Here is a 25673-nt window from a genome sequence, read left to right as displayed (position 1 = left end):
GTATTGTTAGCCCACGGCGAGGGTCGAACTCGCAGCCTTGCGGTTAAAAGCCGCACGCTCTGACCATTGAGCTACGTGGGCTGATTGGATATCTGCTGACTTAGCGACTCGAAATTTATTCTCGCTAGTCACTAGCGTTGTGGCCGATATCCTAATCCAGTTAAGAGTGCTTGGCGCCCATTGAGCACGTCAATGTTTTGCTACATCCCGCTTCCTGAGTCCTACCTCCTACACACCTCTGTACCTTGATCCAATTTGCATACATAATACCTCGAATAAAAGTTATGATTCTCGTGGTCACTTCTACCGCATTCGATAACCCTGCTTTTTCGGAATAAGACTGCTTACTAGTGCCACTGTTCCCCGTATCCGAATCGCGAGATTTTCGTCTCCGCCGCGTAAGCAACTGAATTGTATCATTGCGAGTGGCACGATGTCGCCGGACACCCCTACTCAGAGGCAGGTGTCCCTGAAGAATAAGGAGGGATATCCGGTATATGCCTCGGTGTTCAGCCCCAAGCTCAAGGCCTGGGTATATGGCACTTAAGTCAATCCAGGCCGAGAGGTTGAGCCAGCCCAAAGGGAAATAAGCCTTACCCAACCGTGAGATCAGTCTCTGTATCTGTCACATCTTACCTGGATCTTACTAAAAAAAAGGAGCAGAGCGCGTATGGTTATGTGCTGAAGGAATGGGAGTATTACGAGCGCCTGAGAAAGGAGGAGAGTATTGCCTTGACTGAATTCAGCAAGTACCTGCCCACACGATTAGGAGCAGAATTTATACTTCGCTATCAGAGAGTGGTCCATCCCCGTACGGAATTCTCAAGAAGTTGAAGGAAGATCATAAGCCCTTCCATCAAGCAAAGGAGTGATGAATCATCAAGCAAAGGAGTGATGAATCATCAAGCGTTATACTTGAGGGAAGGCCTATCCGAAGAGCAGAGACTTACTTGAATGGATTGATTGGACCTGTTTGGAAGCTGTGATTGAAGGCTGGCATCATTGAACATCGCCTTGTTCCTCGCGAGTTCCAGAGGGCTTAAATGAGGTTTGGCAGTTCATACGCCTGCACCCTAGAGAGTGAGGTGGTTAAAGACCAGATCACCTTCATCAAAGTGCTTGCATCTGACTACCATTGTTTACTGTAAGACTTAGCTCTATATGGATTTCGGTAGCCGAAAGCTTCGCGGCCGCCGTTTATGGCGCTGGCGCAGATCCGGATGAAACTTGGATACCATTCCCAGCAATCACGAAGGCACGAAGGCAGAGACTCAGTGTCTCTGTGGAGCGAAGCGCAGGTTCATTAACTGCCCTACCTTATCAAGAAGGTTAGGCCAGCTGCCCAGGTAGTTGGGAGTGTGACCCTACCATCCGCAAGTTCTTTGATGGGAAGCTAGACAGTACACCAGCTTTTCGAAGAGCAGTTGATTGAAAGAGCGGCTGCGGCTGGTTGATCTGAAAGATCCTCAAGCGGAAAATGCAGAGACAGAGTGCGAGGCTTCTCTGCTGTTCAGAACACCTCTCATGAGCTTCTTTTTTCTGTGGCTACCACGCAGGACAAAGTACTCCAAGCTAAACGGGCTGTTCAGCTCTGGTACCGACGGCCTGAATAGTTCAATAGCAAGAAAAGTTACCTGCATCACTGTCGGAATTGACCTATTCAGCTTCTTCTCACCTGGCTGCCGGGCGCTCGTCGGAGCACTCGACTCTCCGATCGGCTTCTTCGACCTAAGCTCCCTGTTCTTCGTTACCGCAGCTAACAGCTTATAAACCCAGCTCTAGACGCCATGCGTTTAACTTGTCTCCGCGCCCGAACAACTTATCTCCTATGACTAGGCCATCGAGCCCATTCTGCCTGACAAGCCGTCTGTAAAAGCCAATTGCCTCTCTGAGCCGTTCCCTGCTGAGAATGAAGCTAGCTGCCCATCCTTAGGTATTCGCCTTCGTCAAATCTTCAGACTCCCTGCTTTAGCCCGCCATTGATCGCTGGCGCTCGCGCGTAGGCTGGCCCTGTGAAGATTCTGTCGCCTTACTCCTTTCTGCCACTGCAGGCATTTGAGATATTGGACCTTCCAACACGAAAAGAGAAGAAGGTGAATGAGGCTTATAAGCTTGCAAACTTAAGCCAACAAATCCCTCTGAAAACCTCGTCATCATGGCCTATACAGTGCTCACTGTCATTCATTTGCAGGATGGGAATGCCAGGTCGAAGGGACCCTGAAAACAAAAAAAAAGAAGAAGAAAAAAAAAAAGAAAAAAGAGAAAAAAGAGAAAAAAAAGAGCGGAACCACCCTAAGCGCTATAATGAATCTTTTCACTACGAAACTTTTTAAATGTGACGTAGTATTGCAACCACGACCGCAGGGATGGGTGTGATGCAGGACTTGAGAGTACACAGGCCAGTGAATGGACTGCCTTTGCTTGGACGATCTGCGCATCTGAAAACATCAAGTTAAGAGGAAACGACCAGAACTTCTAACTACTATGCAAAGTCCTCTAAGAATTGTCAAAGAAGCAGAGGATTTTCTGTATTTCGTTCTCATTTCACGACAACCCTACTTAGGTCTTTCTTCTTGACTGACTCGCGAACAAAAATGAGCTTTGGTGAAACAATGATGAAAGACTCGCGTTGCATACAATCGAAAATTCATATCATGGTATATGAAGATTCAGCGAATTATCCAGTCTTTTGTTGTTTTGGCTCTTTAAGAAGCTTGCTCTGCCGATGGCGATTTTCGGTCTGATGTGTTCCATCTCGCCGGACTTCTCGCAATCCGATACGGGTCAGATCAGATTAATGCCTGCTATTGATGACATTATGCCAAGTTCTCATAGATCATGGTTTCAGTTGTCATTCGTGAGGTCGATCCCTTCATCAATGCCCACAGTGCACTTGCCCCCAGGCCGTGGGTTCCCTCCATTTACCTCTCAATATAGGTAATAACTTTCCGAGGCTGTTAGTATCTGTCATTTCAGGGCTGATAAGTACCTCTGTTGATATAGCGATTTCAAGGCTCGAAATCAACAACCGCCACTATAGTGCAGCGCTTTGTCAACGCCATGCATCGCAACACGCCTAGCTAGTCCCACCAGCAAGTGTCGAAATTGAACCGAAAAGACACCTTTTGAGAAGGTCTCGCTGTTCAGTTGGGTATTTCGATTGAGTGAAGAGTCATATCGATACAAATCAACAATGACATGGTCCCGTGAAGAAAAATTGGAAGCATGTTTTCCACATCCTCCACCTTCGTTCGACCTTCTACGCTTGGAAAACTTGGAAAGGAGACTAAAGAAATAACCGAGTAGCTACAGTCAAGAACTTGGCCGCGAGATAAAAAGTAACGATGTGATTGAATTTGAAGTTATCCACAAAAGGCAACAATAGTATGTACAAGTCAAAGTACCAGTACCCCTTCATAATTTTCGGCAGCACAGCCACGGGAAGGAAGCAGATAACTAACTATATAAAAGAAAAATAGAAGGTGAATGCCAGCCTACACCTGCTTGGCAACAAGCTTGGCCCAGTCAAAGGGAACCCACCTCCGGCGTGCGTTCCTCACAGTCTTTAGCAGACGGGGTAGGCAGGATTGGCTGGCGAGACATTCCCGCCATAGACAACGTTGGATCCAGGATTGACGAAAACAGTCTCCTTGCGCTCCGTGGTGCGGCATCCATTGCCAACATTTGCAACGAACATATTGGGAAGATAGCTGATATCGCCATTGCCTCCTACAATGGTAACGGGAGCGCAGTTCATGTACATCTCGCGGTTTCCAATGAGGTTGAACCACGACCAGGCGAGAAGGACATTACCACTGGGTGCGTTCGAAGGGATTTGGAAAGAATATGAGCTGGTCAGCGGGCAACCGCCCATAATCGACTTGATGACTTTCCAGGTGGCCCCATTGTTGTAGCTGAGGGAGATCTGGCAAGACCCTCCTCCGTGGGTTGCGGAACCGGCGAGATTCAGCGTGTAGGTTCCGCCAGCGTTGTAGGTGGCGGTCGAACCGGTACTGGGGCCTTGATGATATCCCTTGCAAGGGAAGTTGGCTCCTATTAACAGGTGATGGATTAGCATCTCTATTCTTCCTTTTCGAACGGATATTTGCTAGAAGTGCTTACCATTGGCGGCGAGTGGACTAGTGTTGGAGTAGTCGATGTCCCCGGGGCCGTTGGCCGGGTTGAACTTGCTTCGGAAAGGGTAGGGCTGGCGCATTTCCATATGGGCGAAGGCCGAAGCCGCCAGGGCTGGTAAGAGGCAGATGCTAAAGCGCATGTTGAAAGTTGTTTCTGTTTGAAGGTTTGAAGGTTTAACAAGGAGTGACAGAAGGAACAGAAGGTATGGCACTGGTCAAAGTGTTGCGAGTTGTTGGATGATGATATTCAAGCATCTCGGGACGAGAAATGGATGCTTTTATACCCAGATTTCTAGAGCTTCACAGAATGAAACCTTTCAGTCGATTCCTCGACCATTACATCAAGGCATTTGAACCGGCAATTCTCCTCATGTCTGATTGCAACCTTGATGGATGTCCACACGGACGCTCTGGTGATGTTTGGTTTCATCTTCTGAGAGGTGGTGGTGGCAGCCATGCCATCCCCTGTATTCCGAACGCCCATGCTGGGCATGAAGACATAACCCCGTGGACACTTTTGCCGGAGGCATGATCTCCGTGTCACAGAAGCGGCGCTATCTGATATGAAGGATGGATAACTAGAGATGGAGTTTGGGGTGAAGTGGAGAATCATATGCAGTACCTTGCCAAAGGTTTGAAACTTCCTCGAAAACCTAATTGGTCTGTGCTACCGCTAACCTGAGTTGTGAAAAAGGTTCAAACTTATGGCGCGGTACTGTAGCGCTTCCCCCCTTCTTTGGAGGCCCCGTTTTGGAGCCGTTGATCTCCACAACACAATCTTCAGACAAAGCGCTAGGGACCCAAAACGGGCGAACGATTTGCGGGGGACAAACGTGCTGAAAACCAGGGCCGCCCCGGTAGCGCGCAAACAAGCGTGGGGAGGAGGAGGAGGCTCAAGGATGATAGATGCCTTTACCGCCACACTGGTGACAGGACAGCATGGTTTGGGAGGCCCTATTGCCCTGCTGAATTAGAACCAATATGCACAACAGGTGAAGCATCACAAGACGTGCAGGCATGTGTCTAATAAGGTTCTTACTCCATGTAGTTTCTCTGGTCTACATTAGATTTAGCGCCAAGAAGAGATTTTCACACCCTGGAGTGGTCAATCCCGGGCGCGAGTTTAGGTACAGAAGATTAGAGGATTCCCAAGATATGCTCATTATCATAATAAACCTTGTAGATAGATCATTGCACGCTCCGTGCGGCCGCATGGCGAAGGACCGTGCTATCCACTTTCCCCAGCGAGTACTACGGTGTTAGGGGTACTCGGTGTTATGGATACTACGGTAACGATCAATTCTAGAACCCCCTTGTCAGGTATATTTCCTCCAAGTACACTAATTACCTAGGTGACCTTTTCTTTCCCCCTTTTCGGACATCCTCCGTGTACAATAGTAGTTTTTTATATTTCTGATCGTTAAGATTCAACATCTTTTGTCAAGAGCCGGATGGATGAGCCGGGCCGGAGTGCTGAAGATATCTTTTTCTATACCTTGGCTCTTCCGTAGGATAGGATTTTGTGGGCTAATTACTACTAGTGAAACTACCATCTTTTAATTCAAATATCTGTCAACAAGGGAGGGTGGTATATAGGATAGGATATAGCAGGGGGTGGAGCATGATGGGTTCAAGAAGACAAAATGGGGTGGGGTCGTTTGGTCCTTTGCGGGATCATTTCAAATAATAATATATGTAGTAGTAGCAGAGAGAGATTATTCTGCAGACAAACTTTCGTAGCAATAATGGGCTTTGTTTAATTTTTTTCTTTTTTTTTTTTATATTTATTATTGTGCAAGGGTAAACCTGATATAACTACTCCGTAACCGTGGCGTTTTAAGATGTTTGTTTTAAGTTGGCGCCAATTGATTGTCATCTGCAGCGGAGACCGTTCGTGGTACGGATACATGAACCATCTGCATAATCTGCACGGAATTAGCGCTGCATGGCCGTTTTTCCATGTTTCCTTTTCTTCCGGTATGCAGTTTGGCTTGCAAAGGCAAGGTATGTATATATGTTGTATGTAATGTATGTACGGCGTACATGTAATGTACCTGCATTAATGTTATCAATTCTTCAGGATTAATCATCAAGGCCACAACTTGTGGGGGTGGATTATTTATTATATTACTTATCCTCTTGTTACAGAAAAGATGAATGCCGAAAAGATACTTCAGGAGATGGGGAAGGCCCCGCAGGTAGAATTTCCCCAGGCCTATCAACGCCGTTGCCGCGCCGAACCACGGCATCTCAAACCTTATAATGATAAAGCGAAAATTCCCTACGACTTGATGTTGCAGAATTCCTTTATGCACAGTGCTACTTATTGTGCTTGGGTTTGAGTGGCTTCACATCGTGGCATATCTCCATCAGCAGACTACTTCAGAGCTGGCTCCTAACTCAACATTTTCAAATAAAGGTGTGAACGAACGTGTGACCGAGGTTGGAAATTATTAAAGCTAAATAAACCCATGTCAGTGTTTAGTCTGAGCGCTCTCAGCGTGCAGGGTTTATCTGAATAAAATAAATAATTAAGTGAATAAAGTTTAATGAAGCAACGAAAGAGCCATTCATTCATTGTGAAGATTGGGCCTATACACCTCTGATTCCGCATTGCCGTGTAGCTGTGCTGTACCTTTCCACGGAAATAAGGCCAAAGAATGCCACATGAAGAGTAGTGGTCCGCGATTTATGGATGGGGGCGGGAGGCACTGACTTCATACCAGAAAGGCTCAATAAAACCCCCCTGTATACTTGCTGGATGAAAGTGATGGTCAGCTTCAATACTGGCTGATTTCTCATGATACCAATCAACCAGATGTGTAATTATAACTGGCTGCGGTGACAATCTGCTTCCCGTATGTCGCTATGGCAAAACCCTAACAATGGGGAGAGATATGCATTCCAGTGGCCTTCAGACATTTGCTGAATGAGTCTGAATCGGCAAAAATAAGAATGACCCTAAGTAATTGTACATAAGCACAAATATAAGATATCAGAGCAAGAAAGAAAAAAAAAAAAAAAAAAAAAAAGGGGGGGGGGTCTGGTCTGGCGCAAAATTCGACAACTAGCTCGATTCATTCAAAAGTCTAGCAACGTGCTTCTAAGCTACTCTCCGAGGTCGGAACGATAACTCCGAGGAAATGGAGACCAAGCTGTTGCGGGTTGAATGACAATTTCGGGACGAATAGAGCTGGTATCTCCACTGTTACCAACGTGGCGCCACATAGGAAGACTATGGAATAACGCTATGGCCGGGTAGAAGACATAATATACTGAAAGGTGTTGTCAAGGAGATGTAAGGAAGAAGGAATTGGGATGCACGTCGACACTGAATCAATTGGAGTAGTTAGTGCTCTTGAAGCTATGGCAGTTCCTTCAACTGGAAACGTATGGAGGTTTGAAGTTATCTTATAGGATCAGCGGGAAGAAGCAGCCAGGACTGACATCTGTTTGACTGGAAAAGGTTGGCTTTAGGCTCAAGGCCGAACCCCAACTTTTTCTTTGGATGTAAGCGGGATAAGTGTTGAAGAATTGAGCCTGTTTCGAGCTGGACGTATGACGTAGCACATAGGGCCATTGTACTCAACTTTGTTTACCTGTGATGGCGACTACCTGCACGCCGATTAGATAGCGGTCAGCACGCGATTCTATAGCTAATAGCTAACTACCCGCTAGCTAAGCTATGTCCACACGAAGACGATGAAGACGAGATGGAAAAGCTCTGCCAAACACCGCTGCGGTTGCTCCCTTATATATCAGAACTCCGGGCTCTAGCACCTTTAATATGATCCTTGTGTAGATAGACATAGCTGCACTAAATTGCAGCTAGATCAGGAAATATTTGATGCTTGATCAACGCAGGGAGTTGGTGCGCGATGAGGGCGGCACAATGGCGGAAAGACGGTGCTGTGCTGCTGGGTGTGGCAATCCCTTACCCACCCGCCCCCACCTTGCCTCTTTCTTTTTTCTCCCACTGGACTTGTGAAGGCTTCTCCACGGGAAACTTGATTCTTGCGCATGCTTGGGCGTCCAATGTCTGCAATCCTGTCTCAAGACTGGAAGTTCAGCCAGGAGGACCATTTGATGATAGAATTGCTCCTCCTTGCACGAGGGCTTGATTTCTTAGCAAGGCCTCGCAAGATCCACATCCATGCTGGTAGTATGGCAGACCATCACGTACCAGGCAACAGGGCAGATCTCCACCTCTTCAGGTTTCGCATCTGGCTGATACAGCGCAGAAGCTTCGCATCATCATTAGCTGCGACAATACTGCCACCAAAAGCCACATTTCGTCTCGGGGGGGTGGGGGGATTCAACTCCCCTGCATCCAGCGCACGACCTGAGTTCTGCTCTTAGTAGATCTCATCATAGTCCCAAATCAACGCACAATGACCTCTTTGGAGCAGCAAGGCGGAACAATTGCTGTACTGAGATACTATTGCCATGGGGTAATAATGACCAGCCAGCCACTGCAGATTCATGGGGGAGAGGGAGGCACCGGGGACGCCCAGTCGCCAACACCTTAGACAACTAGAATTCCAGCGACGAATTCATTTTCGGAGATTGTCTGTCCACAGTGCATAGGAGCTCGATAACTGATGGGAAAATAGATCAATCAAGAATGGATTGAGATCATTGTCAGCAATGTGCGGAAGAGTATCTCATATCCCAATCCAATCAATCAGTTGGGCTGACGGGAAATGGCATGAAAAAGATGACCAGAATTCCAATTTGTGCAGCTGTGGTGCAACCGCTCTATGTGAAGCTGAGGGTGACGGCACAAGACGAAGAGACAAGTGAAGTGGGAACTGCAAAGGAAAGCGAGGAGAATAGGGCGGTGGAAGAAGGATGGTCAAGCTGCGGGAAGGGAATTGGGAGTTTATATACTTGAAATCGACAGCGGCTGGGCCATATCGCGCCTTGCCCGATTAGGATTGAGTTAAGCCCTATTAGGCAATTCGCTGAACTTGAAACCCTGAACTAACTTGGCTAGACAGCCTCTAACCTTGGAACCCCCAAGTTAGGTACCTTTTTTGTACCAGGGTTCGCCCGGAGTTTCAGTTAAGGGCCTGACCCCTCCCCATGCCCCGGGGATTGCCAGCCCGGGTTTAGGCACCACGCCCCTAACCATCCCCCCGGGTCGCCTGGGAGCTAGCTCGAAGGTCAGCAGACGTAAGCTTCTGGAGCATGTGGAAGAGCATGATTGATATTAACCCTGTTAACAAAGGCAAGGTTTCTTACTCGTAATCACCGATTCTCGTATTTGTCCGGTGCTATGAAAGAAGCCGTCGGAAATTCGCACGAAACGAGGTCCGAAGTTGGTGCAAGGGGGGATATGGGCAGGCTGGTTGGCCTAAAATTCCAGCCAGGTTATTAGTGAACTGTTCTTATAAGCATGGCAAGCTGACGAGATACAGAAGCCCTATGCTATGCATTTCAGGAGACATGATCAGGACCAGCTCAGTAGTAGTCTCTATCAGGCCCGAGCTGGAGAGCACCCAAGCGATCAATCCCAGGAGATATCAAGAATATCGCGCTACATGGAATGAAGATGTTTGAGTATTGCCGGGAACTCTCATCACTTTTTTTTATCCTGACCAGGCCGCATGGATCACATTTTTCGTTTAATAGGCGAACAGGCGGTCTTGCAGTTAAAAATCGAATTCTAAGCATCGAATTGTTCCTGAGCGGCGAAATATTTCCCAACCTGAACCCGACCCAAAGGAATAAAAAACTGAGAAGCCACTGACTTCTCAAGTGTGTGCATTTAATATGGCTGACGTTTATGTTTCATGACTGGGCAGAACGAAGGAAGAAACTCAATACAAACAATCTAGGCAATCTAGACAACAATATCACTCCTCCGCGACCCCTCCATTTTATCCGCAGTGAGCGTATGGGAATAGATTATTCAGTCGAACATCCTGAAGTAGCTTCTAACATTTCGGGAGTCGTTCTAGAGTCATAGTTAGCTCTATTTCCGTGAACGGAGGGAAAGAAATCGGGAACATACTGCTGGAGCAACGACTATCCGTGTAATATCCACTGACATAACACGTAACTCCGTACAGGGTGATTCGATCCCAGGTGCTGCAGTCAAAATCTTTTAGTTTCCTTTCCCTTTTCCATCTGTATTACCTGCTTCTAGCTAGTTTTCGCCGCAAACTTACCAATTACCCTTGATACATTGCCCCTTCTTCTTGCAGGAGAAGGTACGTTTCTGGCCCTGGCGGAAGGCAAAGATGTTGCCCGCCTTCGTGGTCGGGCCGTACCGGCAGTTAACGTATTCGCCTTTGCGGAGATTGACAATCCTGCAGGTTTGTGCCGATCGACGCTTCTCCAGGTGCATTTCTGGCTCTGCAACGGGGTCTGCTACAGGGAAAGCTGCAGCGAGAAAGGGTAGGAACCCGAGTAGGGCCACGATCAGGCTAAAGAACTTCATTCTTGGGAGAGATTGTCTTGTTGGGGGCGTTTTTTCTTTTTCAGTTTTTTTCGATAAAAGAAAAAAAAGAAAATGGTTTTATGGGATTCTATCGAACCACACTGTTCACTTTATAGAATCAGGGTGAAAACCAAAAAGGATTGCAACTCGTATTGAGCCTCGCCTGCCATGGGTCTGTTCGAAGGGTGCCTGACGCTGCGTTTTCATGGTTGAGTGCAGTGTAGCGCGATGGATGGTTGCATCTCGTATCCGAGTCCCAATTTAAACCCCCAGAGCACCGTCGCAAGGAATTCCTTGACCCGCTTTGCGGCTCAACTGGCTTGGGATGTGTTTCCTCGGTTTTTTTTTTTTTTTTTTTTTTGGCGAAGGATAAGGGGCATTTCTCGTGCCACGAATGGTGCCAAGATGCCGGACCCTTCGGCTGGGTTTAAAGGTGAAATCTGGAGGTTCAATATGTTCATTGGGAGACGGAAGAACTGAGTGAACAGTCGTTTCGGTGTCGAGGGTACGCCAAAAAGAATTGTTATTCCTCGACAGGTCATGGAGGCGGAACATTTGAATGCAGTTAATACTTTCTCCACGAGCAGAAATGGCAGATCGGCTGCTCGTAAACCATCCCGGTACACCATAGCCACTGGGCAATGCTATCCTTTTTCGCGAGAGCAGCAGGGTAACTATTTACCAGCGACCCCGCGCTAAATTTCTTAATTTATCCGTCCTTTCCGCTCAACACCATCAAAATCATGAAATGAAACCAGACACGAACAGAGTGCACCGCACGAACCAAGTTCGGCTTCCCAGATCCCCCATCTTCGCTGGGAAACCGTCGACATTGCCCCAAGGTGCCCGCTTGGGACGGAAGGCGGTCAGTTTCTGGAGGGTTCAAAGAGTGTCAATCAAGGTGTAAAAAAAAGAGGACCGTTGAAAGAATGTGTTTGTGTCGACTTGCAAATTGTCATGGCAGAGAGCCGCCCGCATCTGTTTCAAGTCAGTCTGGCTATGAATTTACAACTGACCACGCGATTGACGGAAACAGACGCACAAGTCCAGCTCTCCATCTATGAGTCAAAGCGGACCCGTAGCACATGCAACAGTTCCTATGACGGAAAGAGCATCGTTAGCCCTGCTTGCCTCTGCGCGGGTGGGAGGTGAAGGGGTCTCCGTTGGTATTCTGCGACAGGATTAAGAGTTCTTCTGGCACATATCGAGTCTTTGTCAAGAATCGGCGCCCGGCTTAATACATCAGATAGGAACCTCAAGAGAACCGTGTGTTGCCGGGATTCTTTGAAAAGACTCCCCCAATGCAGTAACTTTCTGTCTGTGCAAATTATTTATATCTATGCCTGGCTGTTGTCTGTCAGCTTCCAACGAAGAATACATGATAGGACAGAGTATTGCACATATTTATCTTTAATAATTCCTCCAGTGAATAATTTCATATGACACAGTAAATTGCGATGGTCATCTTACTGTTAAAGCACCATCATATAACAACATACAGCGTAGAGGGATTGCCCTTTCCTTCCTTTGTCGCAAAGGCCCCGTATTCGGGCAAATCCCCCATTGATTTTGAAAAGAAACCTGGAATCTCAATTCGATCACATAGATCCAGAAAAAAAAAAAAAAAAAAAAAAAAAGGGAACAACAAATTCATTGATGAAGTTGTCCTCTGTTGATGCTACTTACCTCATATATCAACGAAATGTCCTACATGTTGTCGGAACGTAACGGCTGGCGTCCAGACACTCGTCGAAGGCAAGCAAGAAACTGTGTTTAATCACCTGGCGGCTGTTTGCCTTGATCGTTCTCCCAGGGCTGTGAGCAATGGGTCCCCTGTCTCCTCAAGCGTCCCCAGAAGGCTTGGTATATAGCAACAATCGCTTTGCAATAAAACGCTTCAAACAGGTGATTAACCGGAATGGCCAACCACTTTCTGCTCGCATCAAATAAACGCCCCAGAAAGAGATGGGGGGAAGTGTCAGTATGCTGTTCTAGTGATCTGGTCTTGTATGTTCGGCAACGAGTTGATAAATAATAACCTCACTGGGATTACCATCTCTCAACTGGGGGAATTTGCTGTCTCCGAACATCATAAATAGTCGTCTTCTTCTCCGGACGGTATGAAACTTCCCACAGAACTATTTCAGAGATAGCAGTTCCAACAGCAAACACGATCACGTTGCGATTCTGAGACCTGTTAGGTTTGGGTGGGCAGTGGCGGACCTCGTCCCCTTTGGCAGTGAAGAACCCAATTACTTGCCAGGGCTTGAGTGGATAAACTCGTTGCTGAGATCGATATAGAAATCTTACCCCTTTCGGTGCCTTTGCATTGGATTCCTTCTAGATGCTTCCCGGCCAAGGCCGGTCTGTCTCACTTGTCGTTCTGTACGCTGTAGTAATTTACCGACTGATCTCGCCCTTCCCGGCCAAGCTTCAGCATCACGTCATATTTTGGAGGTTTTCCTCTGTCCTGGAGAAGGTGACGAAGCCTCGCTCTTTGTGAATGTGGGCCTATGTGGCAGAGAGATTTTGTCATATCTTGTTTAGAAGGGGAGCAAAGAAGCCTACATAGGTTTTGATGTACATATACAGTGTTAAATATTAACATCGAGGTTGAATTAGTCACATGACCATCCAAGCTTCTTTCCACAGTTCCAACTTCTACAGCCACGCGACCGGCGATAAGCCACAACAACAGCAACAAAAAGCCCGAAAAACCGCATCGCCATCATACCCATAACCGCAGTGATATCTTTGTTTCTTTACGGCTCCATCCTCATCACTAAATGGTTAGAGCGTGCGGCTTTTAACCACAAGGCTCCGGGGGTTCGACCCCCGGTGGTGGCTAACAGGAAGCAGTTGGTCTACAGCGTATGTGGAGTGAGTGCAGTGTCATTGTGCTAGCGGTGTGCTGGCAATAATGGGACGTGTTTTTTCTTTATTTCTTTCTTTTTTACCTAGGTAGCTTCCATGTCCAGAGGGAGTCAGTGATGAGGAGGGCTAGGTAAGGACTTCCTATCCACTTGCTTTTGTTTTTGGCGTTATCTGCTCCCCTCTTTTGCAATAATATGTATCCGCTTGCGGAGAAATACATCGGAAATCGGACATTTCCCTCCACAAAGCCAGTCTGAAGCCCCAGTACCTGCAGATAAGTAAAAAAGGGGCTCGAACCCCATGGCGCCCTGCTGTCAAACGATCTTCCTAAATCGGAATCCCGTGGCTGCTGTACGGAGTAATCCGTACGGAGTACTGATCGATGGAATAATGGCAATTGTGATCTGTACGGAGAGACAATAATACAATTATTTAATTGCCTCTGCCAGGCGTTTTCAGCCCTGCACGGCAACAAGTAGCGAACTTCGAGTGCACCGCCACACCTGTCATAGCCCATGCGTTGGTCGGCTTACATTGGCTGACATCGGCTGCGGGATGGCTGAAAATAGCCTCTGCGGGACTACAAGTTGGTGGGAAGACGAAACCGGTGCCGTCATTTGATTTAGGGAAATCTAAGACCTGAGACTCGACTCCCGGATCTGGGGTCTGAGCATTTTTTTTGGAAAGTGGCGTCATAGTCAGTAATAATCAATATCTTGTGTCATGATATCAAAAACCACCTTTGGAGGAGCATTTGCAAACTTCAAGACCACGAGAGAAAGTACACGTACAGTACATGATGCAGTAAGTTCTCTCGGGAGGAACCTCGGTAGGGATTTTGTAATGGTTGGCCTCAATTTTAGCCTGTGAAGGGGACACACACTCATATCTATTTGTATATTTCCCATTCAGTTACTTATTTTATGGCAGAGGTAGAACAAAATGGTCTGATAAATATTACTTGATGATATTAATATTTGCAGGGACTCTGGATGTGTAAGATGTATGTACATGTACAGTACATGCACGTCAACCCGGGGCAAGCAAGACATTCTCGGTACTTCCGAGGCAGCAACAGTGATTGTATCTGTAATGCGTCGTTGTAAACACCGCCAGGGATTAGCCGCGCATTGCTCAGCCTCACCACCACCACCTCCGATCACCACCACCACCACCACCACCGCCATTATTATATTCCGATAATCGTCACCATCTCACTAGCCCTGCGAAGTCCGAATCTTGCCTCCCGAATCTCTCCCTCACCATCTCCTGTTTGCCCCTGATCGCTCCCGTCTCGTCTGCCGTACACCACCAACTATCTTGCCCGTGGTGCTCCCGTTCTTACTCCTGCTCCTGTCCTCCTCTCCCGGCACACTCACTTGCATACATTCGTTTAGCAAACGGCGTCTACCCCTGCAACGAGAACTCCCCATACCATCGATCTTAGGCTTCTCGAGTTCATAACTTTTCCCGCGCCGTGGATACCAGGGGGAGGTGCCGCGCGCCAGTTGTATTCCCCCCTACCCTCAATTCATCACCATAATCATCATCATCATCATGGATATTCTACATATCCGTCGCAAGGATACTACGAAAGGTCCACCACTACGGATTCTGTCACTAGGTATGTTGGTCTCTCTCCTCTCCAACTCACAATATATGGTCCAAAAATACACTCAAACTCTTGCGCTACAAAAAACCAACTTACTGACCACGAGAATCCCTTTTTCTAAAAAAAATATATAGATGGCGGTGGTGTCCGTGGCTACTCCATGCTCATCCTCCTCCAAGAACTCATGCACCGCACCTACGTCGAATGCGAAGGTAAAGCCCCCGCACGCAACCAAATTCCCAAACCATGCGACCATTTCGACCTTATTGCCGGCACTGGAACCGGCGGACTCATTGCGCTCATGCTTGGTCGGCTCCGGCTGGATCTGGAGACATGCAAGGATGTATACGTGCGCATGACTAGACGAGTCTTCGAAACCGATAAGACCATTGCCGGCATCCCCTATAGGTCAACTCTCTTCAAAGCCTCGAAGCTGGAAGAGGCCATCCGCCAGTGCGTGTGGGAGCATACAGTCTCCATGGAGGAGGGAAATGATGGTTCCCCCAGGCCTCAGAAACCCATCTCTGTCCACGGCCCAGTACTGCGTCCGCACTCAGCTCACACGCTGCACAGCCGGACCAGTCGGTCGAGCGTCAGTACAACTGGTGCATCACCAGTTCGGTCGCCAGCGAGTTTGCGCGGGTCTCATATTCAAGGCTGGGGGAATGCCGATGCAATACTTTATGATAAGCGGGAAAACAGGACGAAGACGTGGGTTGTCCTTCCTTTTTTTTTTTTTTTTTTTTGGACTGTCTTTATGTATAATGTGTGTATATGTATCTCTGACTGTCTATTAGTGCGGTTGCGGCTGTTTACAAAGGGACCCCGATGGATGGAAATCCGACTCTGCTACGATCGTACGATTCGCGAAAGGAACCCGCGCCGGAATTCAACTGCACGATATGGCAAGCTGGACGGGCAACATCCGCAACAGGGCTTGCATTCAAACCTATTTTAGTAGGACAACATGTTTTCATTGACGAGGGTGCTGGTAAATATAATCCCGCGCCAATGATTCTCGATGAAGCAGCCGTCAATGAATGGCCAGGGAGAGAAGTGGGCCTTTTCGTCAGCGTTGGAACGGGCAAACGACCCTCAGGAACAAATCATATCCAACATGAGTGGTGGGAGGATGTTTTCGCCGATTCCCTGGGCAATTTTGCTGAAGCGCGAAGACGGCTGATTGCGAAAATCGAGGGCTGCGAAAAAATACATCAATACATGCTCAAGGAACATCTCAGAAAACGCAACGTTCCGCTAGAAAATTACGTCCGTCTCAACGTTGAAGTTGGCGTGGGAGAGTTTGGCATGAATGAATGGAATCGCCTGGCGGAAATTAGCACAAGCACCCGGACTTATCTCTCCCGGAACGACGTGCAGAAGATGAATCAGGAGGCGGCTGTCAAGTTGGCCAAGATCCATTTTATTCATCGTAGGCTTGTGGTGGGCGACGGAGGGAGGGACTGGGGTGCTGATTCCAACAGTTTCGAAGAAGGCTTGGAAGATGGAGATGTATTCCAGCGGCAATATCATCGACCGGTACCTCCTATCCCGGTGTCCATGCCGTCACCACACCCGAATCCGCGCCCTCCACCACCATCCACCATCGAATTCCCAGACGCAGTCGAACTTCCTGGAGAGGATTTTATCCCGTTTTCATTCGTGAATAATAACACGAATAATTCAAACCCACCACCCCTCCCAACCTCCAGCTATCCACAAATACACCGCACGAGTTCCCAAGAAAAATATACAGTCGTCACCTCCGATGAACACATTCCTCACCCACTCAACTTCAGCCGCAAGACTCCGATCCCGATGCCAACCCCATCCTCGCCCACAACCAACCAACCATCACCCTTCACCTCTCAGACCCGCCTAAACAGCAGCGACCACCGAAATCCCAGTAGTCGCCCACAAAGCAGCTACAACAATCCTTCCGCATCCTCCCCCCGCGTCAGCGCCGAGCTGTTCATAAACCCTCCCCCGCTAGCAGTAACAACAACCCGCCCACCAAGCAGCCACCAAAACCAAACCCAAACTCACCATTCCGTTCGCCTCTCCCATACCCCGCCCCTAAGCCCACCACCCAGCCACCCACCGCCGCCGCTCCCGCCCAAGACACCCATCCCATACCCTGAAGATGGCTATGGGCATGGCTCACCTTCCGCCCCTGGTCCTGGTCCTGGTCCTGGTCCTCCTCGCCCTGGCTCCGGGTACGGGCATGGGCATGGGCATGGGCAGGGGTATGCACCGGCGGTCATGCCAATCCCGCCGCGGGCGCCGAATAGGCCGAATAGTAACTCTTACGGGGGTTTGCAGAGTGGCAATGGGATTGGGATTGGGATTGGGAACGGGAACGGGAACGGGAATGGTGTTGCGAAATTGCCGTATCCTAGTGATGGGCCGCCGCCGTTGGTCAATAAAGGGCGGAAGCCGACGTATAGTCGGCGGTGAAAACGAGGGCGAGTGCGGGGTGAGGCCGGTGTGATATAATAGAATGAGCTTTCCTTTTACCGTTGTCTTCGGTTTTATATTTATATGTATACGTATACATATAATGTGTTTTTTTTGCGTTATGGATATATAATGATGTGATATGATACGCTATGATATGATGTTAATGGGGTTTTGGGTATTGATTGATATGGAGGTTATTTCATCTTTTTTTTATCTTATTTTTTTTTATTTTTTTTTTTCTTCGCAGATTCATATTCACATATTCACATATCTATATATCCCTATGTCTATTGATTATTTCGGTATGATGATACGCAGGTAGTTATGTTACGGGAGACAGTGGAAAAAATGTCAGGTGGAAACGTGGAAACTAGAACTGACTCTGGCAGTTAGGAATTCATTGACATTTTTAAGAGTAATAAAATAGATAATTTTAATATCTGTGTGCTCAAGAGGTTCAATAATGCATGCAGATATGGAATGAGGATTTTTGTGGCTTCAGAGAGAGAGTCCTTATTAGTTATTAATAACTAACTATTTAAGCGGGTTCATCGCTCCAGCAACGATCCTTGGAACCCTCAGGGGATTGGATTGCTTGCTTTGTTGTGGACGGGACGGGTTTTGTTTCCATCAAGAATTATTACTTTGGTTTTTTTTTTAATCTTTTTTTATTATTATTATGATTATTATTATTTAAAAAAAGGTGCTCGAAACGACGAGGATAACGACGATATCCAATAAGTCTCGTCGGGGAAAAACAAAACATACGGCCTACCCGCAGGATTTACATATTTAACGACTCCACGAACTGAAACAAGCTATTTATTTTGCGGGAGAGATCTTAAGTAGTAAGTAAGGGAGTGTTTCTGTCTTCTTCCTTTGCATTCAATCTCGGGGTTGGCGTTCATCATTATTGTACTGTAAATGTACATGTACATTATTATTATACTGCGTAGTTACATGTCGCAGGTATTTATGTAGATCGCCCACTGCAACCAACAAAAGCTGCTGCCAACTACTCTTCCAGATCACCGCAGTTGCATTGGATTGGACTGAAGCTCACATAACTAATCAGTGCAGCAAATCATCCTTCATGAATAGATTGGCTCCCAACTCTGACGTATTCTTGCGAATATCCATCCCATCCCATCCCATCCTCCCTCCCCCTTGGTTTCTCTCCCTCCAACCGCCCCAATCCTCTTTCCGCCGAGCGATAGAGTGAGCGTGGAACCCAAATACCGAACAAACAGCGCTGAGGAACAATGGTTTGAGATCTAGAAACGACTTGCTTTCTCTCTCTCTCTCCCTTCTCTATCTCTCACCATCGCGTGGTCCTCGACATCACTCCTTGCCGGACAATTAATACAGTACTTTCCCCCTTACAATCCGCCAACCCCCCTCCCCTCCTCCAGTGTGGACAATACCCCGCGCATATACCTATACATAGATACCATGCTTGATTCCGCAGATGTCCACTCAATCTATGCACGGTCTGGCGGTGGTGTGCCGGGGGGTCCGGAAGGTAGGCCGCCCGCCTTCAAGGCCGTTGGTATCTCCCTGGCTGTCGGTTCGGGGCTCTTCATCGGGGTCTCCTTTGTGATAAAGAAGGTGGGCCTGCTCAAGGCGAACGCGAAGTATAATGAGGACCCTGGTGAAGGGATGGGGTATTTGAAGGTGTGGTGGTGGTGGGTAGGGATGGCGTTGTAAGTCTATGTTGTTGCACCATCTCACCCCCAATATATGCGTACTTATAAATATATATATATATGCGTGTATGGTCATTAAACAAGACTAACCAAATCAGAATGATCATCGGAGAAATCTTCAATTTTGTCGCCTATGCCTTCGTCGACGCAATTCTAGTGACACCCCTTGGCGCCCTCTCCGTCGTGGTCACCACCATCCTCTCCGCCATCTTTCTCAAGGAACGCCTGAGTTTCGTGGGCAAAGTCGGCTGCTTCAATTGCATCATTGGCTCCGTCATCATCGCCATGAATGCCCCCACACAGTCATCTGTCGCTACTATCCAAGACATGCAACGCTTCGTCATCTCCCCCGGTTTCCTCACCTGGGCAGGTCTCATCATTGTGGGATGCACCTTTATTGCGCTCTGGGCAGGGCCCCGCTACGGCAACAGGAGCATGTTTGTCTACATCAGCATCTGCAGCCTCGTTGGTGGTCTGAGTGTGGTCGCCACTCAGGGTCTGGGAGCGGCTATCATATCTCAGATCCAGGGGATATCGCAGTTCAAGGAGTGGTTTCTGTATGTTTTGCTGGTTTTTGTTATTGCTACGTTGTTGACTGAGATTATTTATTTAAATGTAAGTCCATATCATATCCGTACATGTACACTGCACCCACCGTCCCTACCAACACCCCGCGCGATCTACAAAACCTAATCAGGTAACAATTTCTGATTCGGATTTTTCGTGACAGAAAGCGTTGAATATTTTTAATGCGGCGTTGGTTACCCCTACATACTATGTCTTTTTTACAAGTTCCACGATCATTACATCTGCAATTCTATTCCAGGGATTCAAGGGGACTGCTATTAGCATTACTACCATTATCATGGGTTTTCTTCAGATTTGTTCTGGCGTTGTCTTGTTACAGCTCTCGAAATCGGCCAAGGATGTTCCGGATACTGCCATTTTCAAAGGAGATCTGGATCAGGTGCGCGAAGTTGCTGAGCAGGAACAGCCAGAGACTGAACCCAAGGCCGATGCAATTCGTGGCACAGCCGCTATTATTCGTCGGATATCGGGTGCAAGACAGAGGATGGAAGCGGAGGAGGCAAGGAGATATTACGAGGAGAGAAGGCTTGATGAGTTGGAGCCGCCGCGAGAAGGGGAAGTGATTGAGTGGGACGGACTCCGCCGACGCAGGACTATCGTCGGAGAAAGTCCCATGAGTACACCATCACGCCGAGCAACGAATCGCCATCCGCCTCTGGGGATGTCGAAATTCCCTGATTTTGTTGATGAGGAGCTCCCTCACCACAGGCCCAGCACGAAGGGAAGTAGTAAGAGTTCGTTCTTTGCTCGCAGCCGTACATCCAGCGGGTTGCATCCACATTGGAGACCGAACCATTCTTCCCAGGGGATGCACGGCGCGATGTCACCCGTGCTAACTACGATCACGAGTGAAACGGATGAAAAAAGTGGTTCACATTCTGGCATGGCTGAAGCTCAGCCTTCCGGCTCCCTTGAGGAAGCCTTCCAACATAACCATCGCCGGAACCGCAGCGGAACCGCGCAGACGATTCAATGGGCAAATAGTGTCAAATCCGGTGGCTCTTCCAACCCACACTCGCCCAACCGCAGTAGTACTCTTCCAGCAAATTCCCCACATCATGGCCCGAGTCGCCAGTTTTCATTCCATAACTTGTTCAATCGACGAATGTCTAACGAGCCACCGCACAGCGGTGGTGGTAGTCGCAACATGTCAGAAAATCCCACTTCACCAGGAAACCGGCTGTTTGGGTTTGCTAACCTTTCGTCTCGGAATACTCACAATCACCATCATCATCAAAACGAGCAAAAACGTAATATGATGAGAGAAGGCACTGAGGAAGAAACTCTCGGCCTTGTGAAAGGGGATAACGCCCAATTGAAGGGGCAGCGGCATCTCCGTGACTCTTCGCCATCGCCTACCCCTACGACTCCAACTTTTAACGAGGAAGCGATTCAAAATGACATGCTCCAGGTGAACTATCAGCAACGCCCCAGCCGATCACCATCATCGTCAAGTGTTTCTTCCACCGAATCAAGCACTGAATATAAACCACACCACACTCGAGTACCCTCGCGAGACAGAGAAGCAGAGGCGGCAGCTACAGCTTCTTCTTCTTCTTCTTCTTCAAAATACCCAAAAACCCGCCACCACCACAGACGTTCCTCCCCTCCGCCCTCGTCCCAACTACCAAAATACGACGGCGCGATTGCAGATATCAAACCGCCCTCCCCACCACCCCATTCACACCCCACCCCGCATCTTCCGTCCCACTCAACAACCTTCCCAACGACAGCAACAACAGCAGCAGCAGCAGCAGCACAACTCCGTCAACACCAACCACCCCACCACCCCCTCCCCTCCCTCCCCACCGAATCACATCCTAGACACCCATACGCATTCCCAAACACGCCCGAAAGGTCTCTACCCACCACCTCCTCCACACCACCCTCCTCTTCCTCCCGTACCGCGCCCGCGCCAGCAGGGAACACCCCAACCTTACCCCCGCCACAACTCATCCCTCTACCAGCGTCATCCGCGACGTCTCTCGCGTCAAGCCTCAGCGCGGAAAATGAGAGGCGGGAGAGGCGGGAGAGGAGGATGCGGCAGGGGAGGAGGGGGTCTAGTGTTGCGGCTGCTTCTGTGGCGGAGCAAAGGAGAGGGAATGGGAGAGGGAAAGCGGGGAGTGATGGTGGTAGGGATAATGATTATGATGATATATGAATTATGTGGGGATGTGGATGAGGGTGGCGGAGAGAGTTGGGGAGATAAGCGGGGTGAGATTGATGTTGGGAGGAGGTGAAGCCCAGGTGGCGATGGGAGTTTTCTTACAATACAGATCCTTCCACCACCACCCCCTACATGCTTTTTCTCGCCTGAATGGGTAGTTGGTGGTGGTTCGTATGCTTTGCTTTTTTTTTATCTTGCTTCTCTTTCCCCCTTTTCTCCTTCCCTTTTCTTCCTCGCATTGTTTAATGCCTGCATATATTTCCCTATCTCCCTGTGTAAAGGGGGATACATCCGTATGTATAGAATAGATGGGCGGAGTGAGTTGAGTTGTTTCATTATTTTATTTTTGCATGTTTTATGGTCTGTTGTTCCTTTTTTTTTTTTTTTTTTTTTTTTTTTTCCCATAATGATAGATAGAATGGTGAGAGGAACTTATCTCATGTACAGATAGATAGATGCATACATGCATGCACGGGAAACATCCCAAGTCACAAGAGGGAGATGTGTATGTATATATATATATATATAAGCAGAAGAAATATAGTAGTAACAGTCTCATTTTTCTCACTCACTCACTAGTTAAATGCAGTCAAGTTAATATAAGAGGCCAGGAAGACTGGCCTTGCTATTCTTTTATTATTCTCATTCTTAAAAATCTTCCCTTCAGATTGGTTGATTGATTCTAGTTCCATGGTTAAATTTAGTCACTACATTTAACTGTAGTTAGTTAGAAGAGTGTTGTGTCTTTTTTTGAAGATATTTCATTTCATTTTAATTTTGTCGGGAAATATATCTGCTACTCCAGAGTAGTTACAGAGTTACAATGACGGACACAATCAATGCATTCATTGATGGGTGGGTGGAAAAAAAAAAAAAAAGAAAGAAAGCAAGAAAAGGAGGCTGGGGGAGGAAGATAGAGAGAGATTCCTTCCAGACTCCTTTCCTCTATTCCCACCCCCCCCCCCCACCCCCCCCTTTCTCTATGAACTTACCTATCCATCTACCACCTAACCACGTAGTTACCTCCTTACACATATACAAACTTACACAAACAAAGGGGAATCATTTCAAAACCAAACTGTTTGACTGGAAGGCTGAATGAATACAAGAAAAAGGACGACCCCCCCCCCCCCCTTCCTTCTTCCAACCCCAGCCCCCACATCCACCACATCCACACCCAAACACATGTGTGCATGTATGTAGTAGGTAGATGATCCAATCCTAGTCGACACATGATGTGAGACGCGATCCCCCCCCCCCCCCCCAAACCGCCCCGGGCGTCGGGGTACACGAGACACAGCACGTCCACGATTGTACTATACATTACAGTTGTACATGTACATGTACATGTGCAGTATGGGGATGAAAAAAAGAAAGTGAGCGGATACTATATGGTTTAAAAATTTGAAGACATGATTGAGAAGGTTTATAAAAAAAGGTAACTACTAACTATAATTTACCTTAACAATCCACCACATGAGATCTTAATAATTCTTCTTTTTCTTCACTTGATAGAATCATTCATATATGTGCAGCTGAACTGACTCTATTAACAACATCTCTAATATCACTAGTTATCATTATATTTATTTAAGAATTGAGATTAGGCATCTGTGAGCAAGATCAGTCACACAAGCATACACATACACACATGCGCGCTCATATAAAAAAACTAGTTGAAACAAGAAAGAGAGCACACACAAGGTTTAGAAAAAAGAAGATATAATAATAATATTTAGATAATTTCCAAGGAGATTCGTGTCATAACAGTCATTAAACGGAAAAACAGAGCAAAACAGGAAGAAATAGGAAATAAGTAATGGGTTGTTTTTTTTATCAAGATGGAAAGGAAAGGAAAGGAAATTAGAGGACAATCAAACCATAAGAAACAACAAAAAGCCACATTGACATAACACCTAATAAGGTGAGATCATTCATTTCATAAGATGTTTGGGGAGTTTTTTTCTTTCTTGAGAGGTGAGGTGTCTGGAGCACAAAACAGAACGAAGAAACAATAACCTGAGGCTTAAATAGGCCGACAGGCTGACCAGACGGATAGACAGACACAAAAATAATCAGGACGGAATAAATAGTTAATTAAGCGAAAAAAAAAAAAAAAAAAAAGCAAAGAGCATGATTAGGCGAACAGGATTTTAAAGACAGAAAGATTTAAGCCAAAAAATGCACATAAAATAAGATAAAGCCTAAATGTTTTAAAAGAGTAAAAAATAAAATAAAAGTGGAAATAAAGTAAAAGTAGAAAAACCAGCGGCCATTTAACTGTGTGAGAAGAGGGGTTATTCTTTCTCCTTTTCGTTCCTTTTTCTTAGTCCTTTTTTTCCGATGTTTTCTTTTTTTTTTTTTTCCTGCTTTTTTCACGTGTCCTATTCTGCCAAGACGTGACACAGGACAAGGAGAGCGAGGAGAGTGAGAATTGAGGGTGAGAGTGGGGGAATTAAAACGCCTGGAAACGGGAGTCGTGGAAAGAAGGAGACGACGGCGAAATCAAGATAAAAAGGAAGGCCGCGTATAGGAAGGGAAAGGGTAAACATGCGAAGGAGTAGGACCGCATTTCGACGAAAGCCATATCCCCACCCCCCCAAGGTAGGTTAGATTGAACGCTATATCCATCTCTGTACCATATCTGGTTAGAGAAGAATCTTGGGTAAAGCTGATCGGTGCTACTCAGGCGGATAAAGATTTGGTGTGGGCAAATTCCGAATTCCGTGTACACACAACCGGCGCAGAAAAAAAAAAAAAAAGCAAAGGGGACACAAAACAAATAATCATTCGCTGCGTAAAGTGTCGTAACTCTTTTTTCTCTTTTCAAAAACGCATTTCATGATAGATAGATAGACAGCAAAGCAAATCATTCCAGCAAAGCGTTTTGATTCGTACAAAAATTAAAGAAAAATAAAAGTAAAAAAGGAGAATCATGGCGCTTTGTCTGGTTCAAAATGAAGTTAAAGAATAAAAAAGAATAAGGTGGGAGAGAAGGGAAGAATAAAATAAAAATGACAGATTAGATATCTGCATAGTGACGAAGTTTCGTTAGGTAAAAGGAAGGAAGAAAGAAGAAAGACGAAATTGTATGAGAAACGAGATTCTTTGCAAAACAGAAGGGAAAAAAAAAAAAAAAAAAGAAGAAAAAAAGAACCGGTCTTTCGGCTGGTTGATAGGTCCGGTTGGCTAGCTAGTGATTCTTCCCCCCCTTCAAGGCCTAAAAGAAAAAAAAAGAAAAAAAGGAGAGACTTTTTCTATTTCATCAATGTCTCATGGGAACGTTATCGATCGTAAAATGGCTTCTAAGGAGATAGGACGACGGAGAAGAAACTACCGACGGCGGGAGACTGGGGTCGCTTTCGGTAAGCCAAGTGGTGTGCTTCCAACAGGTCCGCCAACGCCGTCAACTAGTGTTTTCCGACGTTTATGCTCGTACGTGCTGTCGCCATTCTGAGTTTCGGAAAGAGAGGTTTGATCTTGAGAATCATCGTCACGCATGCGTTTCCCAGAGCCATTTATTGACGAGTAGGCGGATGGAGCATTTGAGGAGGTGGAGTAGGAATCTCCTGCTGTTCCGTTGGTCGCGGTACCACGTGTATCGCTCATCACACTGTAAAGATTGCTGGAAGGCGCTGCTGGTCGGGGTGGGGTAGGGTATCCCGGTGTCCATTGTGATTGGCTG

At 47.1% G+C, this 25673-nt stretch overlaps 7 protein-coding genes, 1 non-coding gene and 1 pseudogene across 12 annotated transcripts; 4 read left to right on the top strand and 5 right to left on the bottom strand.

Annotated features, from left to right (window-relative positions):
- Nucleotides 1–8: 8 nt before the first annotated feature.
- BDCG_16077 lies at nt 9–81 on the bottom strand. The gene has a single exon. It is a non-coding gene; the product is annotated as a tRNA-Lys (tRNA).
- A 3484-nt stretch (nt 82–3565) lies between these two features.
- BDCG_00239 (DNA-directed RNA polymerase) lies at nt 3566–4276 on the bottom strand (the record flags this gene model as incomplete). The annotated part of the gene is made up of 2 exons (XM_045415759.1): nt 3566–4053; nt 4123–4276. 2 exons carry the CDS (start codon nt 4274–4276, stop codon nt 3566–3568), a joined length of 642 nt encoding a protein of 213 aa, XP_045271628.1.
- A 5138-nt stretch (nt 4277–9414) lies between these two features.
- Nucleotides 9415–9688, top strand: BDCG_00237 (uncharacterized protein; the record flags this gene model as incomplete). Its single annotated transcript, XM_045415758.1, has 2 exons — nt 9415–9508; nt 9534–9688. 2 exons carry the CDS (start codon nt 9415–9417, stop codon nt 9686–9688), a joined length of 249 nt encoding a protein of 82 aa, XP_045271627.1.
- Nucleotides 9689–10075: 387 nt separating this feature from the next.
- Nucleotides 10076–10581, bottom strand: BDCG_00236 (uncharacterized protein; the record flags this gene model as incomplete). The annotated part of the gene is made up of 3 exons (XM_045415757.1): nt 10076–10095; nt 10153–10229; nt 10310–10581. 3 exons carry the CDS (start codon nt 10579–10581, stop codon nt 10076–10078), a joined length of 369 nt encoding a protein of 122 aa, XP_045271626.1.
- Nucleotides 10582–13058: 2477 nt separating this feature from the next.
- On the top strand, nt 13059–18133 carry BDCG_00235 (uncharacterized protein). The gene is made up of 4 exons (XM_045415756.1): nt 13059–13585; nt 13730–15079; nt 15202–15778; nt 15865–18133. The coding sequence occupies exons 2-4, from the start codon at nt 15013–15015 to the stop codon at nt 17522–17524; spliced, it is 2304 nt and encodes a 767-aa protein (XP_045271625.1). The 5' UTR covers nt 13059–13585; nt 13730–15012; the 3' UTR covers nt 17525–18133.
- On the top strand, nt 13354–13429 carry BDCG_16076 (annotated as a pseudogene). Its single transcript has one exon. The product of its transcript is annotated as a tRNA-OTHER (tRNA).
- BDCG_16075 (uncharacterized protein) lies at nt 13535–13972 on the bottom strand (the record flags this gene model as incomplete). The annotated part of the gene is made up of 1 exon (XM_045425350.1): nt 13535–13972. One exon carries the CDS (start codon nt 13970–13972, stop codon nt 13535–13537), a length of 438 nt encoding a protein of 145 aa, XP_045279082.1.
- Nucleotides 18134–18195: 62 nt separating the features above from the next.
- BDCG_00234 lies at nt 18196–22367 on the top strand. Of its 4 annotated transcripts, none has more exons than XM_045415754.1 (4): nt 18196–18375; nt 18629–19230; nt 19332–19848; nt 19964–22360. In XM_045415754.1, the coding sequence occupies exons 2-4, from the start codon at nt 18980–18982 to the stop codon at nt 21980–21982; spliced, it is 2787 nt and encodes a 928-aa protein (XP_045279080.1). In that variant the 5' UTR covers nt 18196–18375; nt 18629–18979; the 3' UTR covers nt 21983–22360. The 4 variants fall into 4 exon arrangements, with proteins under 4 accessions (XP_045279080.1, XP_045279079.1, XP_045279081.1 ...); XM_045415753.1 differs by having other exon boundaries at nt 18603–19230; XM_045415755.1 differs by having other exon boundaries at nt 18352–18375; nt 18608–19230; nt 19964–22367.
- A 2954-nt stretch (nt 22368–25321) lies between these two features.
- On the bottom strand, nt 25322–25597 carry BDCG_00233 (uncharacterized protein; the record flags this gene model as incomplete). Its single annotated transcript, XM_045415751.1, has 1 exon — nt 25322–25597. One exon carries the CDS (start codon nt 25595–25597, stop codon nt 25322–25324), a length of 276 nt encoding a protein of 91 aa, XP_045271624.1.
- Between the last annotated feature and the right edge of the window lie 76 nt (nt 25598–25673).

This window comes from Blastomyces dermatitidis, assembly GCF_000003525.1.
Source record: "Blastomyces dermatitidis ER-3 genomic scaffold supercont1.1, whole genome shotgun sequence".
Lineage (NCBI taxonomy): Eukaryota > Fungi > Ascomycota > Eurotiomycetes > Onygenales > Ajellomycetaceae > Blastomyces > Blastomyces dermatitidis.
Note: the sequence above shows the minus strand (reverse complement) of the source record. Positions and strands in the feature narration are given on the sequence as shown.

Excerpts from the sequence above, each read along its gene's own strand:
- BDCG_00235 (XM_045415756.1), top strand. The coding sequence starts at position 15,013 with ATGGATATTCTACATATCCGTCGCAAGGATACTACGAAAGGTCCACCA. Across the intron at positions 15,080-15,201 it reads ACTACGGATTCTGTCACTAG|ATGGCGGTGGTGTCCGTGGC; the intron begins GTATGTTGGTCT and ends AAAAATATATAG. Across the intron at positions 15,779-15,864 it reads CGGGAAAACAGGACGAAGAC|TGCGGTTGCGGCTGTTTACA; the intron begins GTGGGTTGTCCT and ends ACTGTCTATTAG.
- BDCG_00234 (XM_045415755.1), top strand. The coding sequence starts at position 18,980 with ATGCTTGATTCCGCAGATGTCCACTCAATCTATGCACGGTCTGGCGGT. Across the intron at positions 19,231-19,331 it reads TGGTGGGTAGGGATGGCGTT|AATGATCATCGGAGAAATCT; the intron begins GTAAGTCTATGT and ends TAACCAAATCAG. Across the intron at positions 19,849-19,963 it reads CTGAGATTATTTATTTAAAT|AAAGCGTTGAATATTTTTAA; the intron begins GTAAGTCCATAT and ends TTTTCGTGACAG.